Source organism: Podarcis bocagei (genome assembly GCF_964188305.1).
Source record: "Podarcis bocagei genome assembly, chromosome: 9".
Classification (NCBI taxonomy): Eukaryota; Metazoa; Chordata; class Lepidosauria; order Squamata; family Lacertidae; genus Podarcis; species Podarcis bocagei.
This window is the reverse complement of record NC_138134.1, coordinates 31,907,247-31,927,813: the sequence shown is the minus strand read 5'-3', so window position 1 is coordinate 31,927,813 and position 20,567 is coordinate 31,907,247. Positions and strand designations below refer to the sequence as shown.

Genomic DNA, 20,567 nt, shown 5'->3' with positions numbered 1-20,567 from the left:
ATGGGAACGAATAGAAGATCCAAGTTCTGTTGTGTGAGTGGAAGTCCATTGCACTTGCACACAAGCAGTGTTGAAAACAACCCTCTCTTCCTACTAGGTGGCCATGTTCTCCTTGCCACCGCTCAACCTGCTAACACTTAACAAGTCCTGCCAGTGGAAGCCTTGTGCAAGGATTTGCAATTCTGCAATGGGGCTTTCCCCTCTCTCCTTCTCCTGTGTCCCTCTCCCAAACAGCTCTGGTCAGGTGAACCCCCAGAACATTAAATAGGAGGATGGAGGGGAAATGCATGTATGGTCAGAACACTTGTAACAGCCTGACACTTAATACCACCAAGTGTCCATTTCTGCACCCACTAAAGCACCCACCTACCTTCACATTTCCTTAGAAACCAGCATGGATAGTCCACACAGACTGAATGCAGCCCACAGCTAGATTTCATCCAACCCTAGATTTCATTTTTTTATGATATTGAAATGTACACTCATTTTGCAGGATGAAAAACTATCAATAGAAATATTTATATAGTGAGAAATATTTTATATCCTTATGCTGTGAAATAGATTTAGAAGAAATTCAAGCAAATGTTTTCTGTTCACTTGGCTGCATAATGCCTGACACAGGGAGGGTTAGTAATTACATCTTGTATTGCAGTGGTATAAATGCAAAGGTTAAGCTGAGACTTACATGGTAAAGACATCAATAGTGTCCCCAGGAGCTCTTGCCATCTCAAAGTAGGTCTGAAGAATGTTGACAGTTCCCGAGAGTGCTTCATGACCACAGCCACAGAAGAGGGCAACCCCAGCATACAGCAGGATGGTGGCAATCAAGGAGGCGTAGGGAATGCCCCCCAAGCACTTGATGCAGCATTCAAAGCACCCTGGACAAAACAGAAGAAAAGACTATTCTTAACACATTTTAATTTTCCTCTGCCTCAAAGCCAACCCACGTTTTCTTTTTCTTATTTCAGGACAGTATTTGCAGTCATGTGTTGCCTATACACTCTGCTGGGAGTCTGAGTATGCAAATACCCTGAGGGTATATTCTAAAATAAAATTTCTAAGAGACACCAGTGTTCTCTTTTCTTTCTAGTACCAAAGCACCCTGAAAAAAATAGTGATGCAGCTAGGTGATCTGGAAGACCCAACCCTTGCTGCCAGATAGGAAATAAGCCCTTGAACCTAAAGGCTAGCCACAATTAGGAAAGTAGAGAAAAGGAGTGAAAATGGAAGCCTGCAGATCCAATATGCAGGGTAAACCTCCTGATTTTGAGTCTTGGTCAGAGAGAAGACTCATGCACACGGCATGCCTTTCACTTATCACTGTCAGCTGAGGACCACACTTTTGCGCACCTGATAATGTGGACATTAGTCTATGACAGCTTATGCCACAATACATTTCATGGTGTTTAAGGTGCTACGTGATTCTTTGTTTACATCAAGAAAAAACAACAAATACATTACTTTTCTGGGAACTATCCAAAACATCCTACCTGTGGCTGAAGCTCCTGACATTATGAATTAGTTTACATGTCTGAATAACAGCAAACACTCACACACAAGCATTATGGATTAACATAGATCCATGGTTTCAGATTCTTCAAAGAGGAAGTTATGAAGTGCTTAGGGAGGAAATAATATCAAGAGAAAGATAGTGAAGAACACTAGTGACTTGAAGAAATCCAGTCATGCCACATATTCAACATTATATGTATACACGCAAGGAATGTGGTATAAGCACAAGACCATTTTCATTTTAACATTCTTTGCTTTTTATTGGCTCCTGCAGCCCCCTCATTCTTCATGCTTCACATCTACTTGGACCAGCGACTTCCCTTGCATGATGATGGCTCAAGTCTGCCATTGATAATGTTAGATTTCTGGATACCTGGCTGAAAGTTGTGTGGCCAACAAGAAACCTGGGCTAGAATTGCTGTGGTTGTTCAAATCACCTGCAACAATGCAAAAGTCCTTTTGCACTCAACTTTAAGGACCTTAATCCCAAGATACATGTGGTTTTAATGCCCATATCTCCCCAGAGGCTGTAATTATTATTGATGATTTTAATACAGATGATTTAATACAGGGGAGAGTGAAGATGCTAAGAATGAGTCACATTGTTATTGTCACATTGTCACTATTTTTAGCTGAACCAGCAGTGTATTTGTAAACCTCCATACCATTCTAGCATGCAAGGGCAAAGGCTTCCATGCTTTGATTAACCTAGCAGAGGTTGGGATAAAAGTATATCCAGAGATGAGAACATGGTTCTCCTGCACTAACCAAACAGCACAAACAGTGCAGATAATGACCTGCCTTAACAAAGGAAGAACATATTCCAGATGTCCCCTTCTCTCCCGTTTCTTATATGGAATTAGTCTACTGGTCCATTTTGGTCCAAAGACACCAAACATTGTCTACTCTGTGATATGAATCTGGGACCTTATGTATGCAAACCTTGTATTATACCACTGAGCTATGGCCTCTCCGCATAGGTACAGAGCAAGGGTGGGAAACCTGTTTCCTTCCAGATGTTGAACTCCAACTTAAATCAGCCCCAGCAAGAATGAGTAAGAGTTAGGGATGAGAAGAGTTGTAGTCCAGCAACAGTCAAAGGGCTACATCTTCCCCAGAAGTTGGTTGATTCCAATTCTTTTCAACTTTAGTCCAACTGTGGTCCAGAACATCTGGAATGCCACAGGTTCCCCAACTCTAGGGGAGCTTGATCTCTCTTCATAACAAACTACAAACTGGGAAACTACAGCACTACTATTTCATGCCAGAAATCACAGATCTCTAGACCATAGTTTCCCCTGGCACTGCTATACTGTTCTTGAAACAAAGATATCCCCCCTTCCATTTTGCTATGCTTTTGTGTCATGCCTCTAAGACTGCAGCAAGAGTTTCCCATCTATATGTACAACACCTAGTTTTTATTAAGTGCACTAGACTCCTATGTACAACTCAGCAAGGTGAAAGAAAGTTCATTGCTATTCTCCTTGCACACTCTCACACAAAATCTCTGGTGCCTAATCTGACTAACTTTAGCTTTTTCTTCACATGATCTGACAGTAATTTTTCTCTTCCCTGGAGAATAACTGCCAACTGGACTGTCTATTTAATCTGTGTGGATCTTTCCTTTTTCTTCTTTGCTTCAAAGCACAGGGAATGTAGAAATATGTTTTTAACTCAAGGAAGAAAATAAGTGTTCCAACACTTTTGGAGGTCATTCAATCTGGGATACGTATGTGTTACCTGTTGAAGGGTTATGTCTCAATTACACCTGCTGAAATTTAGGTTGCAACATAAATTTAATATCAAAATAATTTCCTTGTAAAGCAGATGTTCTATTAGTATTTTGACTTATTAGTCACATACTATGGGAAAGTACTGGTATCTAAGCAACTTACAAAAAGGTTTAAAATCAACAAAGTCTAATATTTTAAAAATACATTTTATGGCATAATAATAATATCATATTCCTCCATCGGGAGTGTTAATGTGTCATTAATTTACCCAGTTCAAGGCAAGACCCATTCATATTTAATCACAAGGCTCAAATAATAATACTTGAGTTTATGCATTTCAGTGAGCATATCTCAGAATGTTATATATTGGAAATGCATTTCCATATCAAAATCATAAAATGAAAAGACTTTAGGACATGTGATATATGTAAAATGAAAATAGTTTACTTTGCTTTTTATTTTAAAGTAAATGTGCTTGGTTTTGCGAGGATCTTGCATCAAAAAAGAGCCATTCTTTAAGGTCATCCTCTTTTTACATATCTAATTCTCTCAATAAAATCAATTTCCATATAGAATATGGCTACTTGGGCAGTTGACAAATTCTAACCATTTCTGCTTTCCTGGGTGAATGGTGCCAATGAGTGAACTATGTTCATAAAGTAGATTATATGTAGTTATCCACTTATATCTGGGTATCATTTCAGTTTTCAGTGAGAGGGAGGTGGTCAGTAAGGTGTGCAAGAGAGAGAGAGAGAGAGAGCAGTTTTGAATCTGAATAGAATGAGACAGAGAATATTTCAGAGTTGTAAACTAGCTGTAGAGGAAGCACCCTGAGGAGCAAAGATTAAGACACTCTCTAGGGATTTGTTGCCTGCTGAAAGAATGCCTATTTGCTTGCAGGATGCTCTGCTTGCACATTTGCAATCCAAAAGAAACCCAACTTGGTAACATTGCCCCTAGCATGTTCCACTGCTCAGGAAGTTGGGAGGGGGCACCTAATGATATGACTCATGTTAAATTACAGCTTCAAAGGAAAAGAATGGTTTTCTTTGATGTTGGTTGAAAATACGGAACTTTATCGTAAATGCATTTTTAAAATGCAGGATATATCTTCAGTTGAAATAGTGCATGTCCTTATGTTACTAGAATCCTTTTTAAAACAATCAGTACATTCCTCCCACTGCCTTTATAAAAAGGATGAGGTGGGTTGGGCATGATCAAAATAATTCTGCCTCTGGGCTTCCATTTGAAAGCTCAGGAATGAAAAACCCAGCCTCCTTTCACACTTCTCATGTACAGCAAAACTCATCCTATACAAGATGAAAGTGCTAGGCATGCACAAACAAATGTCCTCATGGCAATAAGAGAGATCACTTATTTTAAACATTAGCCTGGTAGCAATAGGAGATTGGAAATTCCATGCATGAGAGGGATGAAGCAGGAAGACTAGGGTGATCTTTCCCTCCTCTGTGTCCAGCACTGAAAGCAATCACTGATAGAGGAGGAAAGCCCCTTCCTCCGCATTCAGCACAGAAATGCATCTCTCTGTCTATACCTTGCCAGCCCATAGCAAGTTTCTTTTAAAAAATGCAATCTAGTAAATTTGGGGGCATACTTACAAGGCTATTTTAGGTATAGGTGTTTGTTCCTAAAAATGCACACAGCAAAAGTGCTAAGCTGACATTTGTATGTGTATGTGTGAGTTTCTTGAACAGTTTTGCATCCACCAAAATTCAATATGCCTAAGAGGGCATGTGAATGATGTAAGAATGGTCACAGGGGGGAGAGCGGGGATGTGCGAGCCCATTGCCAAGGCAACTGTGCTTCATGACTTGTTGCTCTGTGCTGACTTCACGATGAACTGCCAGTACAATGTGGCAAGATTTGGCCCTGTTCCCTTGGCACTGACTCAAGGTGTGTCTTCTACCAAGTGCTGTGGATATTAGAGGAAAAAACAGATTGATACTGTGATCCCAGAAGTCTCTTCTCTAGTGCTCAGTGCATTATTTCACTTGGTAAGAAAGGAACCTGTAAATTATCACTGCTTAAACTGCTTGCTTAATTATTATTTGGCGAATTATTCGACAATCTCTCATAGAAATATTGAGGGGGAAATGAAAAGATGAGTAACGCTAGAAACTCACTATACCTTTTACCTTTGAACTCTTAGCTCAGTGTTTTGGAACCAGTATCTGCCAAACAAAAGTATCTCATCCTGTGGGGCAGAGTCACAGCAAGAGCCTCCCATGAGTGGAGTCATTGCCACTTACTTGCGAGGGGCAAGATGGCAGCCAAGTCAGGTCTGCATGAACAACTGGTAGAAATGCTAGATTAGTTCTGCCAATGTACTGAAAGGGCATAAGAGGAAGGAACTCTTCCTTGACTTTGCACAAGGCAACCTCCACCTGACTTCTCATCTTCTCTATTGGGACAGTTCAGATATATTATCTCTGCAGCATTTGTAATGAAAGGCTATCTCAGTTGCCTAGAATTCTTAGTAAGCATTTGAAATTTGAACTGTGTTTTTTGATAGATATAATAATAATAATAATAATAATAATAATAATAATAATAATAATAATAATTTATTATTTGTACCCTGCCCATCTGGCTGGGTTTCCCCAGCCACTCTGGGCGGCTTCCATAGAAACCAAAAAAACACTAAAATATCATACATTAAAAACTTCCCTGAACAGGGCTGCCTTAAGATGTATTCTGAATGTCAGGTAGTTGTTTATCGTTTTGACATCTGATGGGAGGGCGTTCCACAGGGCGGGTGCCACTACCGAAAAGGCCCTCTGCCTGGTTCCCTGTAGCTTTGCTTCTCGCAATGAGGGAACCGCCAGAAGGCCCTCGGCGCTGGACCTCAGCATCTGGGCAGAACGATGGGGGTGGAGACGCTCCTTCAGGTATACTGGGCCGAGGCCGTTTAGGGCTTTAAAGGTGAACACCAGCACTTTGAATTCTGCTCGGAAACGTACTGGGAGCCAATGTAGGTCTTTCAAGACCGGTGTTATGTGGTCTCGGCGGCTGCCCCCAGTCACCAGTCTAGCTGCTGCATTCTGGATTAGCTGTAGTTTCCGAGTCACCTTCAAAGGTAGCCCCACGTAGAGCGCATTGCAGTAGTCCAAGCGGGAGATAACTAGAGCATGCACCACTCTGGCGAGACAGTCCACGGGCAGGTAGGGTCTCAGCCTGCGTACCAGGTGGAGTTGGTAGACAGCTGCCCTGGATACAGAATTAACCTGCGCCTCCATGGACAGCTGTGAGTCCAAAATGACTCCCAGGCTACGCACCTGGTCCTTCAGGGGCACAGTTACCCCATTCAGGACCAGTGAGTCCTCCACACCAGCCCGCCCCCTGTCCCCCAAGAACAGTACTTCTGTCTTGTCAGGATTCAACTTCAATCCATTAGCCGCCATCCATCCTCCAACCGCCTCCAGGCACTCACACAGGACCTTCACCGCCTTCACTGGTTCTGATTTGAAAGAGAGGTAGAGCTGGGTATCATCTGCATATTGATGGACACCCAGTCCAAACCCCCTGATGATCTCTCCCAGCGGCTTCATATAGATGTTAAAAAGCATGGGGGAGAGGACGGAACCCTGAGGCACCCCACAAGTGAGGGCCCAAGGGTCTGAACACTCATCCCCCACCACCACTTTCCCAGGAGGAAGGAGCGAAACCACTGTATAACAGTGCCCCCAGCTCCCAACCCCTCTAGACGGTCCAGAAGGATGTTATGGTCGATTGTATCAAAGGCCGCTGAGAGATCCAGCAGAACTAGGAAACAACTCTCACCTTTGTCCCTAGCTCGCCGGAGATCATCAACCAGTGCGACCAAGGCAGTTTCAGTCCCATGATGAGGCCTGAACCCCGATTGGAAGGGATCCAAATGGTCCGCATCCTCCAGGCGTGCCTGGAGTTGTTCAGCAAGATAGATAGATAGACAGACAGACAGACAGACAGACAGACAGACAGACAGATAGATATAGATAGAGATGATAGATAGATAGATGATAGATAGCTAGATAGATAGATAGATAGATAGATAGATGATAGATAGATTAGATAGATAGATAGATAGATAGATAGATAGATAGATGATAGATAGATGATAGATGATAGATAGATGATAGATAGATAGATAGATAGATAGATAGATAGATAGATAGATGATAGATGATAGATAGATAGATAGATAGATAGATAGATAGATAGATAGATAGAGATAGATAGATAGATAGATAGATAGATAGATAGATAGATAGATGATAGATAGATGATAGATATGATAGATGATAGATAGATAGATAGATAGATAGATAGATAGATGATAGATAGATAGATAGATAGATAGATAGATAGATAGATAGATGATAGATAGATGATAGATACAAACACACAGTTATCTAAATAACTTAGTTGTGGGGATGAAACTCTCCTAAGAGAGGCAGAAATGTTCAGTGTTCTGAAACAAACCTTTTAAGTGGAGATCTGTATCCCAGCTGCATCTCTACTAAAACTATTTTCTTTTGTTTTTATTTGTGGAATTATTTTTAAATGCTTTGTAATTATTTTATGGATGGATGGAGCTGTTTCATTTGTTTTATAATTGTATATATTATTGTTGTAACCTGCCCTGTGACCCTGTAGTCAAGGGCAGGTGAGAAATCTAAGAAAATAAATGAATATAAACAAAAAGCTCAGTTGATAGAGTGTGGTGCTGATAATGCCAAGGTTGCAGGTTCAATCCCCGTATGAGACAGCTGCATATCCCTGCATTGCAGGGGGTTGGACCAGAAGGTCCTCAGGGTCCCTTCCAATTCTTCAATTCTATGATTCTGTGAAATAAATAAACAGTAGGCCAACCCATTGGAATTTAGACACTGGCATTTCCAGTTAAAATAGGTCTCCATCCTCAGACAAATTCAAGTCAATCTAATGGTAGACATGAAGAAGGGCGGTCCCCAGCCTACACCAAAAGAACAAGGCTTGGGGAAGTACCACCTTCTAGCTCAACAATTCAGCCCCATTCATTTTTAGTAGAAGCTCTTCTCCCAGCAGATGACACTGTCAGTGCCCTTGCCTACATTACACTTCTAAATGTACTAGCTCAACCTTGGGAGAAGAAGAAGGGGAAACTATATGGAATCTAGTTGGAGCAGGAGGAAAGTAGTCGAGCAGACAAAACCATGTGCAGATCAAGTCTGGAGGAGCCACTGATTCACTGGTGGCTGCATGACATACATGTCAGCCTGGAAAGTACAGGGATGCACCCTCTGATATTCCAGGAGGAAGACATGGACTTAGTATCAAGACTTCTGTTTCTCATTCTCCACACACACCCCCAACCATGTACTTTTGAAACTGCCTTAATCAGTTGCCAAAGTCTAAACACTCATGAAAGTATCTCTACATGCCCAGCAAGGATTTTACTTAGGTTTGTTCAAACATTGCAACACACAGCAGATTATTTCTGAAACATAGGAACTCTTGAGGGTTGAGGGTTGGGGCTTTCTCAGTGAAGCAAAGCTCGGCTGACTGGATGGGTATACAAAAGCAAAAGGAGCTCTCTGGATTATGGCCAACATGTATATTTTTAGCCCATTTGAGACTTAATCTATGCCCAAACTGATACAGACTCAGTAGTTTCTAAAGTAGTGGAAGTTGTTTCTATAAAGACCTCTCAGTGTGCCTATTTATGGTTTTTAAAGCATACAATATGCCCAAAGCACACAAAGACTGGAAATAAATTAATCAATATATCCAACAACTTAATTGCACTTCATATATTTCATTAAACTGAGAACTCTCATTTATGGGACATTAATGGTTATGAAAATACAGAGGAAAATTGTGTTGTGATTAGCTTTTATGTGTTTTCAGTACATTAAGTTTATTGCAATATAAATGAGTTATCCTACTCCCACAGCTAATAGACATGTAAGATATGGACATTTAGCAGTGCCTGCATGTAAGGTAAATTAGTCAGGCACATTGCAAACAGACCCTCTCATCCAAAAACTTACCAAATGTGTTGGTCCACTTTGTCCATCTGCCTTACTTAACATAATCACAAAGTTGTAAAATAAAAAGGGCACAACTGCATCTATCTTCCCATTCTACAACAAAGGTGGTGGTCTTCGCAAATCAGCTAATAATTTTATTATCATTGGTTTGGCTCCTAACTTTTCTTCTGTGAATGGGATTTATGGAAAGGGACCTCCCCTTCCCATCGTAGGCTACTGCGCCTTCTGAAAATCTGTTCCTGGAGGTTGAGGGACTCTTGGGAATAGTGTCATGGGTTCAAAACCCACGATGGGCAAAATATTGCAAGGAGTTGGATTAGGTGACCCTCATGGTCCCGTCCAACTCTATGATTCTATTATTGTTCCAAAAATATTTTGCACAACTTTGATTGGTCACTGCAGTGTCCACTACTTGGCAGCTAATTTGTGGACACACCCTTATAGAACCTCACCCCACAGGCTTGTATTGAACATAAACATTGTTTTTTTCTTTATTACTTGAAACATAAAAATGGGATTCCTGTGCCTTTATGAATAAAAATTAAATTCATTTTATTCATGAGAACTAGAATGAAACATTAAATTTTCAAAATGGTATTCCATAGATGCTCATGGGAGAATTCCCACAATGTATTTTTCCTTAGGTTTGCATTGTTATGGACAAGATAATTCGGTTTCCATGGGCTGAGGCAGCTGGGGAAAGTGCCACTGCAATCATAGGAATTGTTACCAGCCATATCCCGCAACTGCTCATTTCACACATTCTGTTTCCCATCTGGACATGCATCAGCTCATATGTCATGAAAATTGTATAACCAAATAAAACTCTCTGTTGCTGGGATTGCTGCAGAGGTCGTTATCTATGGTGCCTAACAGTAATCTAACAGTTGTCTACCTGTATCTGTTTTCTCATAGTAGCAACATATAAACTGCAGTGTACACACACACAGTTCTACACAAACTCTTGGCCTAGCTGGATATAAGGTCAGTAAGAATAACAGCATACCATGCCAGAGGCGACAGAGAGCACTGATCTTGGTCCTAACTTAAGTATGGGATCTGACATTTTTGCAACGATGTAGCATATTGTGAGCAAGATATTGTGCAACTAGATATCTGCTATGATATGGTAACCTAAATGGCTGTAAGGAATGTCTCCTTCACAGTTAGTATTTAAAGCTGGGAAGGTGGGAACTTCTCCCATGAAAGTTACGTTTGGCCTGATCAGTACCACTGCATCCCTGGCTCAATTAAGACAGAAGAATACGATTTTTCCACTATGAAATGTATTGTTGTTATAATTATTAATTTGAATTTGTATTACACTCTTTAATTCAAAGGTTGCCAGGGCAGTAAAGAAATCTATCTGGCACTATTTCCTCTTACTGATACAGGGCTGTCCCATGATGCATCAAGTGTTATCAGCAGCAGTGATTGCCAGCCAAATACATGCATGTGTGTGTGCGCACGCACACATGTGTACCCCCCCCCCATTTTCTTTTCTTACATTTCTAAGCAGGCAACAACAAAAAACCCAAAATATTAATCAAGCCATTGAGCCACCACACAGAAATGTTAAGCTCAGTTAAACATGGCGGGTCACAAATGGTTCTGGCCCCAATAGAAGCTCTCAAAACCAGGTATAGAAGAGAGTCATAAAAAGAAGGAAAAAATACCAACAGCATGGAAATCCCAGGACAGCCCTGGTGTTACCACTCTATGGAGAGTAGGGAGGAAACCTCAGTTATCCAAACTTGTGACGATCGGTCAAAGATAGTAAGTAAATGTTAGAAATTTCTCAATATTCTGCCTCTTAAAGCAGAGGTTTTCAACCTTTTTGAGTCCACGGCTCATTTGACCAACTACAATCTTTCTGCAGCACCCCTGTGGGGCTCAGGAGCCCTGTTACTATGTCACCCCTTGCCTGCAGAACTTGCAGCCTCTCACCCTTTTTCGAACACCGTCCCTTGCGGAGTGTTCCCTCAGCCGCCTCTCCTCCCCTCTCCTTGGGAGTCCTCCAGGCAGCCGCTGCTGCCACCCCTGGTCTTTGAGCTGCTTCCTGCCCCCAAAAGAGGTGCCTCCTCACACTGCCCCACAGGGATCTGGGCAGAGGATGCCCCCAGCCTTAGTGGCCCAACGGAGACTGGCCAAAGGTGAACATGAGGCCAGCACCTTACCTAGGGAGGCAGCAGTGGCGGCAGCAGGGCTGCAGCAACAAACAGCTGTGGAAGCCTTTAGAAGGCAGAGATGCAAGAGGGCATTAGAGGAGGGTGGGAAGGAAAGGGGGACAGAGGCCAGTGTTGCCTGTGGCACCCCTGGCCATCATTCAAGGCACCCCAGGGTGGCATTGCACACTGGTTGAAAACCTCTGTCTTAAAGAGTTCTTTTATGATTCCTGTTTATGAACTGCATAATTTAGATTACAATCCTGTGCGCAGTTATCTTTGTTTAATGTATGTGTGTATGTATATATATATATATGCTGGAAGCCGCCCAGAGCAGCTGGGGCAATCCCAGTCAGATGAGCAAGGTACAAATATTATTATTTGTAATAACTATCTGGGAGTAAACCCTGCTGATCACATGGGAATTACAGGCTTGTGATATAAGTTTATGTTTTACGGATAATTTTCTGGGGGAAAATGATTTTTAAAAATAAAAAAAAACTTTTGTTTTCTGATTCAGCTATGGAAATATAATTCCAAGGTCTCTGATAAGAAGGGAGCAGGAAGAGGATAATGCCTTTCATTGTACCAGGGGCCCCTTTATGTGTAAGCAGACATCAGGACCTCCCCACAAAACACTGTGCATTGAATGTGCCAGCCGCCTCCCTTCCTCTGCTGCAAGGAGTGGAACCTGTGGACCACCAGAGGCTGTTGGACTTTGGCTCTCATCAGCACCAGCCAGAACACACAATGAGATGATGAGAATTGGAATCCAGCACCCTATGGAGGGCCATAGACTCCACAGGTTTCTTCTGCCGCCTCCTCTCTGCATGCAATCAGTGAGAAACAATGGTGTACATAGTTTATCTGTGTCAGTCTATACCTGTATCTGTACTGAACCTGAAATTGTTTCACATCAGCTTTTATTGTTGATTTTTTTTTTTTAAAAAAAATGTGAATCACTTTTGGATGTTTTATGGGAAAGAATAGTGATGTGCCAATGACAGCAATTCCCCCTGCAGCTGCACACCTGCAGCTCCATAGCTGTCAGTAAAGCATATTGAAAGCCATTTGTTACAACCCCTTGCCCCCTATTTTATTCATTTATTTGAAATAGCCCTATGCTGCCCTTCCTCCTATTTAGGATTTCAAGGTTGTCTGTAGCCAGCTGTACCCTGCACTTCTGGCTCTGAAGCATGAGTGAAAAGACCACAATGGAAATACAGAGCTTCAACTAACAATGAAACAAGCTACAGGGGAAAAAATGTAAAGTCAAGTGATTGTGGCCAGTTTTTAAATGGAATTTTCCCTTCTTCATTTCATGATAATGGCAGCCGCCTATGTGGGTATTCAAAGCCTTACACAACTGATAGGATTCAGCTGTGCAACAAAAGGAAGGAAGCATTAGGGAAGCCTCACAGTTCCGTGGCCAAGGCCCTCTGTAAATGAACAAAGAAGCTACAGATACTAGGGCAACCCATGCCCTGCTGTTAACACTGGGAATGGCAGAAGCAAATTATACATCCCATCAAGCTATCTTTTTATCTGGGGCTGCTCTTTAAGCATCCACAGTTTGCATTAATTCTCTATGTGAGAGATTTTAAGTAGGTGCTGAAGATACATACAGAGGGACAGAATCGTCAGGAATCTGGACTATTTTATTCCCCCACCTTGAAGAAGATGGAATGTTATACTGCTTTCTGATATTGGAACACACAGAACACATAAGGCACATAAAGACATAATCTCGGGGAGAGAATGATTCTCAATGCAAATAAATGAAGATGAGCTCGTTTATATTAGCAAGAGATCTGCGACACTCTTTGTTTCACCCACCCACACAGCGTACATTTATTTCTCTTTTTTCCCCTGTGACTGCTGTGAGATATATGCTTGGAACAGGGCAGACCCAATGGAATACGAAGAGAACATCAGCAGTTCTCTTCATTCTCTAAGATGCAGTAAAAGCCCAAAACTTTTTTCTGGCTGAGATAGAGCAGCAAATGATGCCCACCTCTCAATACCAAACAATTTGCAGTAGTACCTAAGGCTAGTCAGTGTATTTTGGCACCTGAACCAGAAAATCTCAAACGTGCCTCTTCCCCTCCCTTGGGGTGTGTGTGTGTGTGTGTGTGTGTGTGTGTACATACACACAACAACAATAATAATAAATAGCTAACTAGTTTCTTGAATGCCACTTAAAATCAGCTACCTAATATGGCCACCCCACTCTACCAAATAGTAAGACCGGCCTTGATAAGATGGTTCTTCCATAAACCCAGTAAAACATAGATTCATTTTTTAAAGAATACTGCTGAGCAATTTTCATAACTTAGGCTGCACTCCTGTAGCCATTTATCTGGAATAAAGCTCCACTGAATTCATTAGGACTTAATTCTGAGTAGTATAGAGGTGCACTGTGCCCACAAGCAGGATAAGTTTCAAAAAGGGAAGAATCAGGGATAAGGGTTGGTGCATTAAGCCAGTATGAGCTGGGTCTAAACTTCAGGAGGCTTTGGGGCTCAATTTATGATGGGTTTTCTGACCTGGAGGGAGTTCATTTCTGACTACACCCCATTTCCATTCAGAATCTGAGTGCCCTTGCCATGAGTACCAGGTAACCTCAGTGATTGTTACTGATTTCCAATGAAATAATTCTGGATTCCAAGGTTTCCTCTCTCACTGTCAGTCAAGCAAGGAATCAGAGCATGAATTTAGAACCTTTTGTTTTGTTTTGTTTTATTTTGTTTGTTTTAGAAGAGGAATGAGTCTCTATGAAGAGCATGGAAACTAATGCAAGTCCATGCAAAATCCATCTGTACAACAGATGTTGTTCTTATATAGGAGCACAAAAGAGTAACAATGCATTGCAACTGCATTTTTAATGATATGATCAACAATGTACTAAAAGGCCCATTTTCTTGCAGCACAGACATGCCCCCAAGGCTGTCTTTTGCTAAGTACTTCAGAGAGATCCTGCTGACATGGTACCACTAATGTAAAGAAACACTGTCACTTCCAGAGAATGCATGTACTTCAACAGTTCTAAAAGTTTCTATCAAATCACAAGCATCACATGCTGAAGTCAACTTGACCTGATCTTTCCAGTGGATTTGCATTAACTGAAGCAGTATACCAGACAGATGAGTTAGAGCAGACCCAAAGATATAAATGAAATATACATGCATATAAACACAAACATATATGAAGGGTGTAAAGACTTACAACAGCATGTAGGAAAATGCCCCATACAGAGCCAGGAAGGTGCACTCAGAATTTAATAACTAATTCCTGGGCCATTTTGATGCCTTTGTCACGGGGAATTGTTCAGTCGTTTAAATAGAGCAGCTCTTCTAGCAGTGGAATGCTAGAAAGAGCTGCAATTTCATGTCTATCTAAACTGCTGAATATTTCCCCTGCTGAAGATATGAGACACAGTGGGAGCTATTTATTAAATCACAACTGGATCTCAATTGGCTTTCCCTGCTGCATTTTTCCCTTTATCAGAAGAGCTCTTTATTTTTGCTTGTTACAAATACTATGGAAATTTGTGTATACAGTACAGTACATATATTGTACAGACAACTAACCTTTGTTTCCCCTTTATGCCCTACAAGAAGAAAATAGTAGCAGAGGCAAAACGGCAAATGGAATAAGGACAGCAATAAATTATACCCGATACAGTAAAAGACAGTTATGTCATGCCAATGGCAAGGAAGTAAGTTTAGTGAGGGGAATGGACAACAAAAACAACCAACCCTGATATTTGCCAAATATAGCTGCACAGTGATTTCTGTGGTTATCAGCATAACAACAAAAACAGATTTGCAAATAATGGCTTTTCCATGACTTTCAATAGTTTATAGTTTGCTAAAAGCTGGGTAAACCTTAAGGGTGCTACCTTAACTTGGAACGTCAGCTCAGCAAAGTAGGCACTAGAAAACTTTCCAGTAAAGTCTAACTTTAAAGCCAGTGTGGTGTAGTGGTTAAGAGCGGCAGTCTCATAATCTGGGAAACCGGGTTTGCGTCTCCGCTCCTCCATATGCAGCTGCTGGGTGACCTTGGGCCAGCCACACTTCTTTGAAGTCTCTCAGCCCCACTCACTTCACAGAGTGTTTGTTGTGGGGGAGGAAGGGAAAGGAGAATGTTAGCCACTTTGAGACTCCTTAAAGGGAGTGAAAGGCGGGATATCAAATCCAAACTCTTCTTCTCTTCTTCTTCTTCTAACTTCCAAAGAAAAGGACATCTGGAGAATGACCACAGTAGAGTGGACTACTATTTTTAGACATCTATGCCAACAATACTCCAACTTCAATCCCTAACTGTTCCTTAGGCTTTGGGCTCTGTAAAAGCCCATTGTGCCTTGTTTAGGCTATTTTATAGCACCTAGGCTGTGTTTTCATGTAGCACTAAACCATAAATTAATGTTATATGCATGCATCTCAGGCTCCTGGACTCATCCTCCTTTCTCCTCTTCAGTATTTCTTTCCACCTTCAACTAACCAAGGTTTGTAGTTATATATCTGAACCTGCATAAGCTGTGGTTCACTTTAATTATGACATGCCCAAATAAACCAAATTCAAACCGCAGTTAATTACCCTAGCATGCTTGGCCAAACCATCATTAATGCTAACTGAAAATCCCAGTTTGGGCATGACAACAATCTTCAGCTAACTGAAAATGGAAGTAGATGCTTCTGATCTCCTCACAGCCATGCTGGAGATAAAACAGAAGTACACAGGACTAAGGTTCATGCACATGATGAACCAGAACCTAAAGAGCAATCAGAACAGCTTTCATTTTCTGAAAATAGTTTAAAAGATTCAGCTAAATGTTTACAAGTACAGAATAATATATGCTGAAGACAATTTCAACACTGGCCCAATATTCCAAATATTTTTTAAAGGGTCTTACTTAGGCAAAAATGGTTTGCAGTATTTGTAACACTGGAAGCTTGAGCTGTTATAACATGACTGAGGACGAGAGAAAAGGCTTAAATCCAATTTCATAAAGACCACTTTATGTTTGAACTGATAATGTTTTTTTATTAGTCCCCAATGCACAGAGTTGCCCTCAAAAGCAGCCAGTAGCAAGCTCCTTCAATTGTCTGATCCGAGTTTTCCCTCCAAAGCTGCTTCACAAGGAATATTGCTCACTTTTGGGACTCTCACAATACTCTCAGCTTCATCATTGCCACAACAGAGGCAAACAAATTCAACACCAGATTCAGTGTGTTAAGAGAATAGACCCTTAGAAGATCAGCTATGTGAATACCATTACAATTACTGTCAGGACATCCAGGGAATACCTGTAATGTAGTTGCCTTGCAGCAGATGATCTGTGGACAAAAAGAGCTGACATCATATCCCATTGCTATCTGCATGCTAAAATCAAAATACACAGAGAAATCCCTCACGTGGGAAAAGAGATCAAGCAAATAAACTAAGGAAATATTAGCATACTTCGGCCTTTATTTGAAAAGACTCCCTTATAATGTTACCTATCCCCAATCCATGCAAAAAAATAGCTACATGCAAAACTAATAAAACAATAATAGCTCCATGAAATAAATATCATAGATCAAATCAGTATGTTACTGAAGGCAATTGGTACTGGAAGTGGACTGGAGATTTTAAATAGCCAAATAAAGATTTCCATGTCAAAGGGTGAACCACAAGAGCTATAAAGCTCAAATAAGAGTCATTTAATCATTTCTGGACAAAATAATAATAATAATTGTAAGGTAAAGGTAAAGGGACCCCTGACCGTTAGGTCCAATCGTGGCCGACTCTGGAGTTGCGGCGCTCATCTCGCTTTTTTGGCCGAGGGAGCCGGTGTACAGCTTCTGGGTCATGTGGCCAGCATGACTAAGCATGGCGAACCAGAGCAGCACACGGAAACACCGTTTACCTTCCCGCCGAAGCGGTACCTATTTGTCTACTTGCACTTTGACATGCTTTTGAACTGTAAATCCTTTAAGTGCATAGACAGCTGTCAGTTAAGAGGGGTTAATCAGGTTACGCTCCATACTCAGGCATAGATACCGGCATGTAATATACATAAATAGCAGTTCTACAGGGAAAGGGATGTATTCGTGTAACAACAGCTACAATGCGAAATTTTAATAATGGCATTTCAACAGTTGTTTGCTCTTGATTAAATTATCATGATTCATTACATGAGGCATCCTGCTCTGGGATCAACAATGATGAAATGATAGATAGAAATAAAGAAATAAGAATCAGATGAAGGTCAAGCCTCCAGTCTCATGTATTTTAAGGAAAACCAAGCTACTTCTACATGCATAAACTTGCCCCAGCTGATGTATTACGTGTATGTTTTGCAGTCATAAACCGACTCAAATGTGAAGTTTGTCTGTCTACATCTTAGGTGGCCATTGCCTTTAAAAATTCCATATACAGAAACCATGTAGGGAAAATGTCTCCTAGACTGCTGTTTAGGCTTGTTGTCAGTTTTTCAATTGCCCTTTTGTGGTCACCTTTTCTATTGCCAGTCAACAGCAATAGAAAATGTGTCCATTCTTCCTTAGCAGGGGATGGTTAGGGTCATGAGTTTCACGTAACATTTAGTAAAGCCGCACACTAGGGTGAATTCCTAAAGCATTAAAGGGTAGACTCAATCCAACACAGAGCTGATACTGTGTGCTGGAAAAGTTAGATACAACTGCACCATAAATGGAAGCAATTTCTCTCTTACTCATAAAAACCAAAGAGTCTTGTGTCACCTGAAAGACTAACAAATTTATAAGCTCCAATAGATGAAAGTTCACTTCATCAGATGTATGAAGTGTCATCGTAAATTTGCAGGCTTATATACACACATTGAGGAGTGAGGATGGAGAGGAATAAGGTAAGAAGAAAATGCAATGCTAAAAGGACAGAGGTGATTAGCAAATAATGTAGCAAAATGGCTACAGTGACAATTAACGGAGCCAAGTTGATATATGTGGCTTAAATCTGTAAAGCATCCTATAGAGTTTTGATTCTTTAATGCAAGGTCAGGAATAATAATGTATGCATAAGTCAGTGACTGCTATAAAGTTCTGGATTCTAAAATAATACAAATTTAAGAGGTGAAAAATAAGATAATTCCTATTGCTTTTGTAGATTTGTCCCCATTAGGGCGTGCCTCATTTTAATAAATCACACATTACAATGCCCTCTCTTCTTTTGCCTCCGTGTAGGATTTCCCTAGGGTTGTTTACAAATCCATTTTTTAAAAAAGAACTAAATAAGCATCTATTGGAGTGTTCTGGAGTAGGAAAGGCAAATCTGTCAAATTCAATTTCTCTTGGTTGCTCATCAGTTCTCCACATTTCCACATCAGTTTGTGATTAAAAAAAACAACTCATGAAAATTAACCAGAATCTTAGTGCTGTCTCTTAGTATGCACATTGGTGTTCAATTTTGCCAAATATACTCATTTTTACAAAGCAATGTTCCCAAATAATATGCATATTTGTATAATATTTTCACTAATACATGCATTTCATCGGGGGGGGGGGTTCAGCTGGATCTCACTGGAACTCAGTTCCAGCACCTCTCAGGTGGGCACCATTGTCATTATAAAAGAACAATGGAGGCATTGCTGGTGAGTTCCGGCAGCTCTTTTCTTGAAAAATAGCATTGTATTTCATGGACACTTTACCCTTGTGCATACATTTCCCTATACATTACTAGGCTGGACAAGTGCCCTGCAAAATTCAAAGAAGTATAAAGAAGAGCAGTGGAAAGGACTGCTGGACCTAAGAGCTTGGACTACTGCAATGCGCTCTACGTGGGGCTACCTTTGAAGGTGACTCGGAAACTACAACTAATCCAGAATGCGGCAGCTAGACTGGTGACTGGGAGCGGCCGCCGAGACCATATAACACCGGTCTTGAAAGACCTGCATTGGCTCCCAGTATGTTTCTGAGCACAATTCAAAGTGTTGGTGCTGACCTTTAAAGCCCTAAACGGCCTCGGTCCAGTATACCTGAAGGAGCGTCTCCACCCCCATCATTCTGCCCGGACGCTGAGGTCCAGCGCCGAGGGCCTTCTGGCGGTTCCCTCATTGCGAGAAGCAAAGCTACAGGGAACCAGGCAGAGGGCCTTCTCGGTAGTGGCGCCCGCCCTGTGGAACGCCCTTCCAGCAGATGTCAAAGCGATAAACAACTACCTGACATTCAGGAGACATCTTAAGGCAGCCCTGTTCAGGGAAGTTTTTAACGTGTGATATTTTATTGTATTTTTGGTTTTTATGGAAGCCGCCCAGAGTGGCTGGGGAGGCCCAGCCAGATGGGCGGGGTATAAATAATAAATTATTATTATTATTATTATTATTATTATTATTATTATTATTATTATATTCTTTCATTTAAGGGGACATATAATACATATAACAGGGGAGTGCCTGCTTCTTGGGAGAAAAGCAATGACAAACCTAGACAGCATCTTAAAAAGCAGAGACATAACCTTGCCGACAAAGGTCCAAATAGTTAAAGCTATGGTTTTCCCAGTAGTGATGTATGGAAGTGAGAGCTGGACCATAAAGAAGGCTGATTGCCGACGAATTGATACTTTTGAATTATGGTGCTGGAGGAGACTCTTGAGAGGCCCATGGACTACAAGAAGATCAAACCTATCCATTCTTAAGGAAATCAGCCCTGAGTGCTCACTGGAATGACAGATCCTAAAGCTGAGGCTCCAATACTTTGGCCACCTCATGAGAAGAGAAGACTCCCTGGAAAAGACCCTGATATTGGGAAAGATTGGGGGCATAAGGAGAGGGGGACAACAGAGGACAAGGTGGTTGGACAGTGTTCTCGAAGCTACAAATATGAGTTTGACCAAACTGCGGGAGGCAGTGGAAGACAGGAGGGCCTGGCGTGCTCTGGTCCATGGGGTCACGAAGAGTCAGACATGACTAAATGACTAAACAACAACGTAACAGGGGAGCAGGTTGTCAGACAGGGAAAGTAGATGGAATTATGGCAAACACAGATAATTTCCTTACTATTATGCTGGCAATCTCGCTCATCTTCCCACAAACAAATCCTTCTTGTGGCCCCACAATCCTTAGGGCCACCCCTTTGCTTTAAATACCACCCCCTCAGGCAAGTTCT

The 20,567-nt window shown here is 41.4% G+C and overlaps 1 protein-coding gene across 3 annotated transcripts in view; it reads right to left on the bottom strand.

The window, feature by feature from the left end:
• Nucleotides 1–20,567, bottom strand: part of GPM6A (glycoprotein M6A) — a 179,537-nt gene that overhangs the window by 30,855 nt on the left and 128,115 nt on the right. For all 3 annotated transcript variants that reach the window (XM_081209081.1, XM_081209079.1, XM_081209080.1), the window contains one exon: nt 686–878. In XM_081209081.1, coding sequence (XP_081065207.1) covers nt 686–878 — 193 coding nt within the window. The remainder of the gene's footprint in view (nt 1–685; nt 879–20,567) is intronic.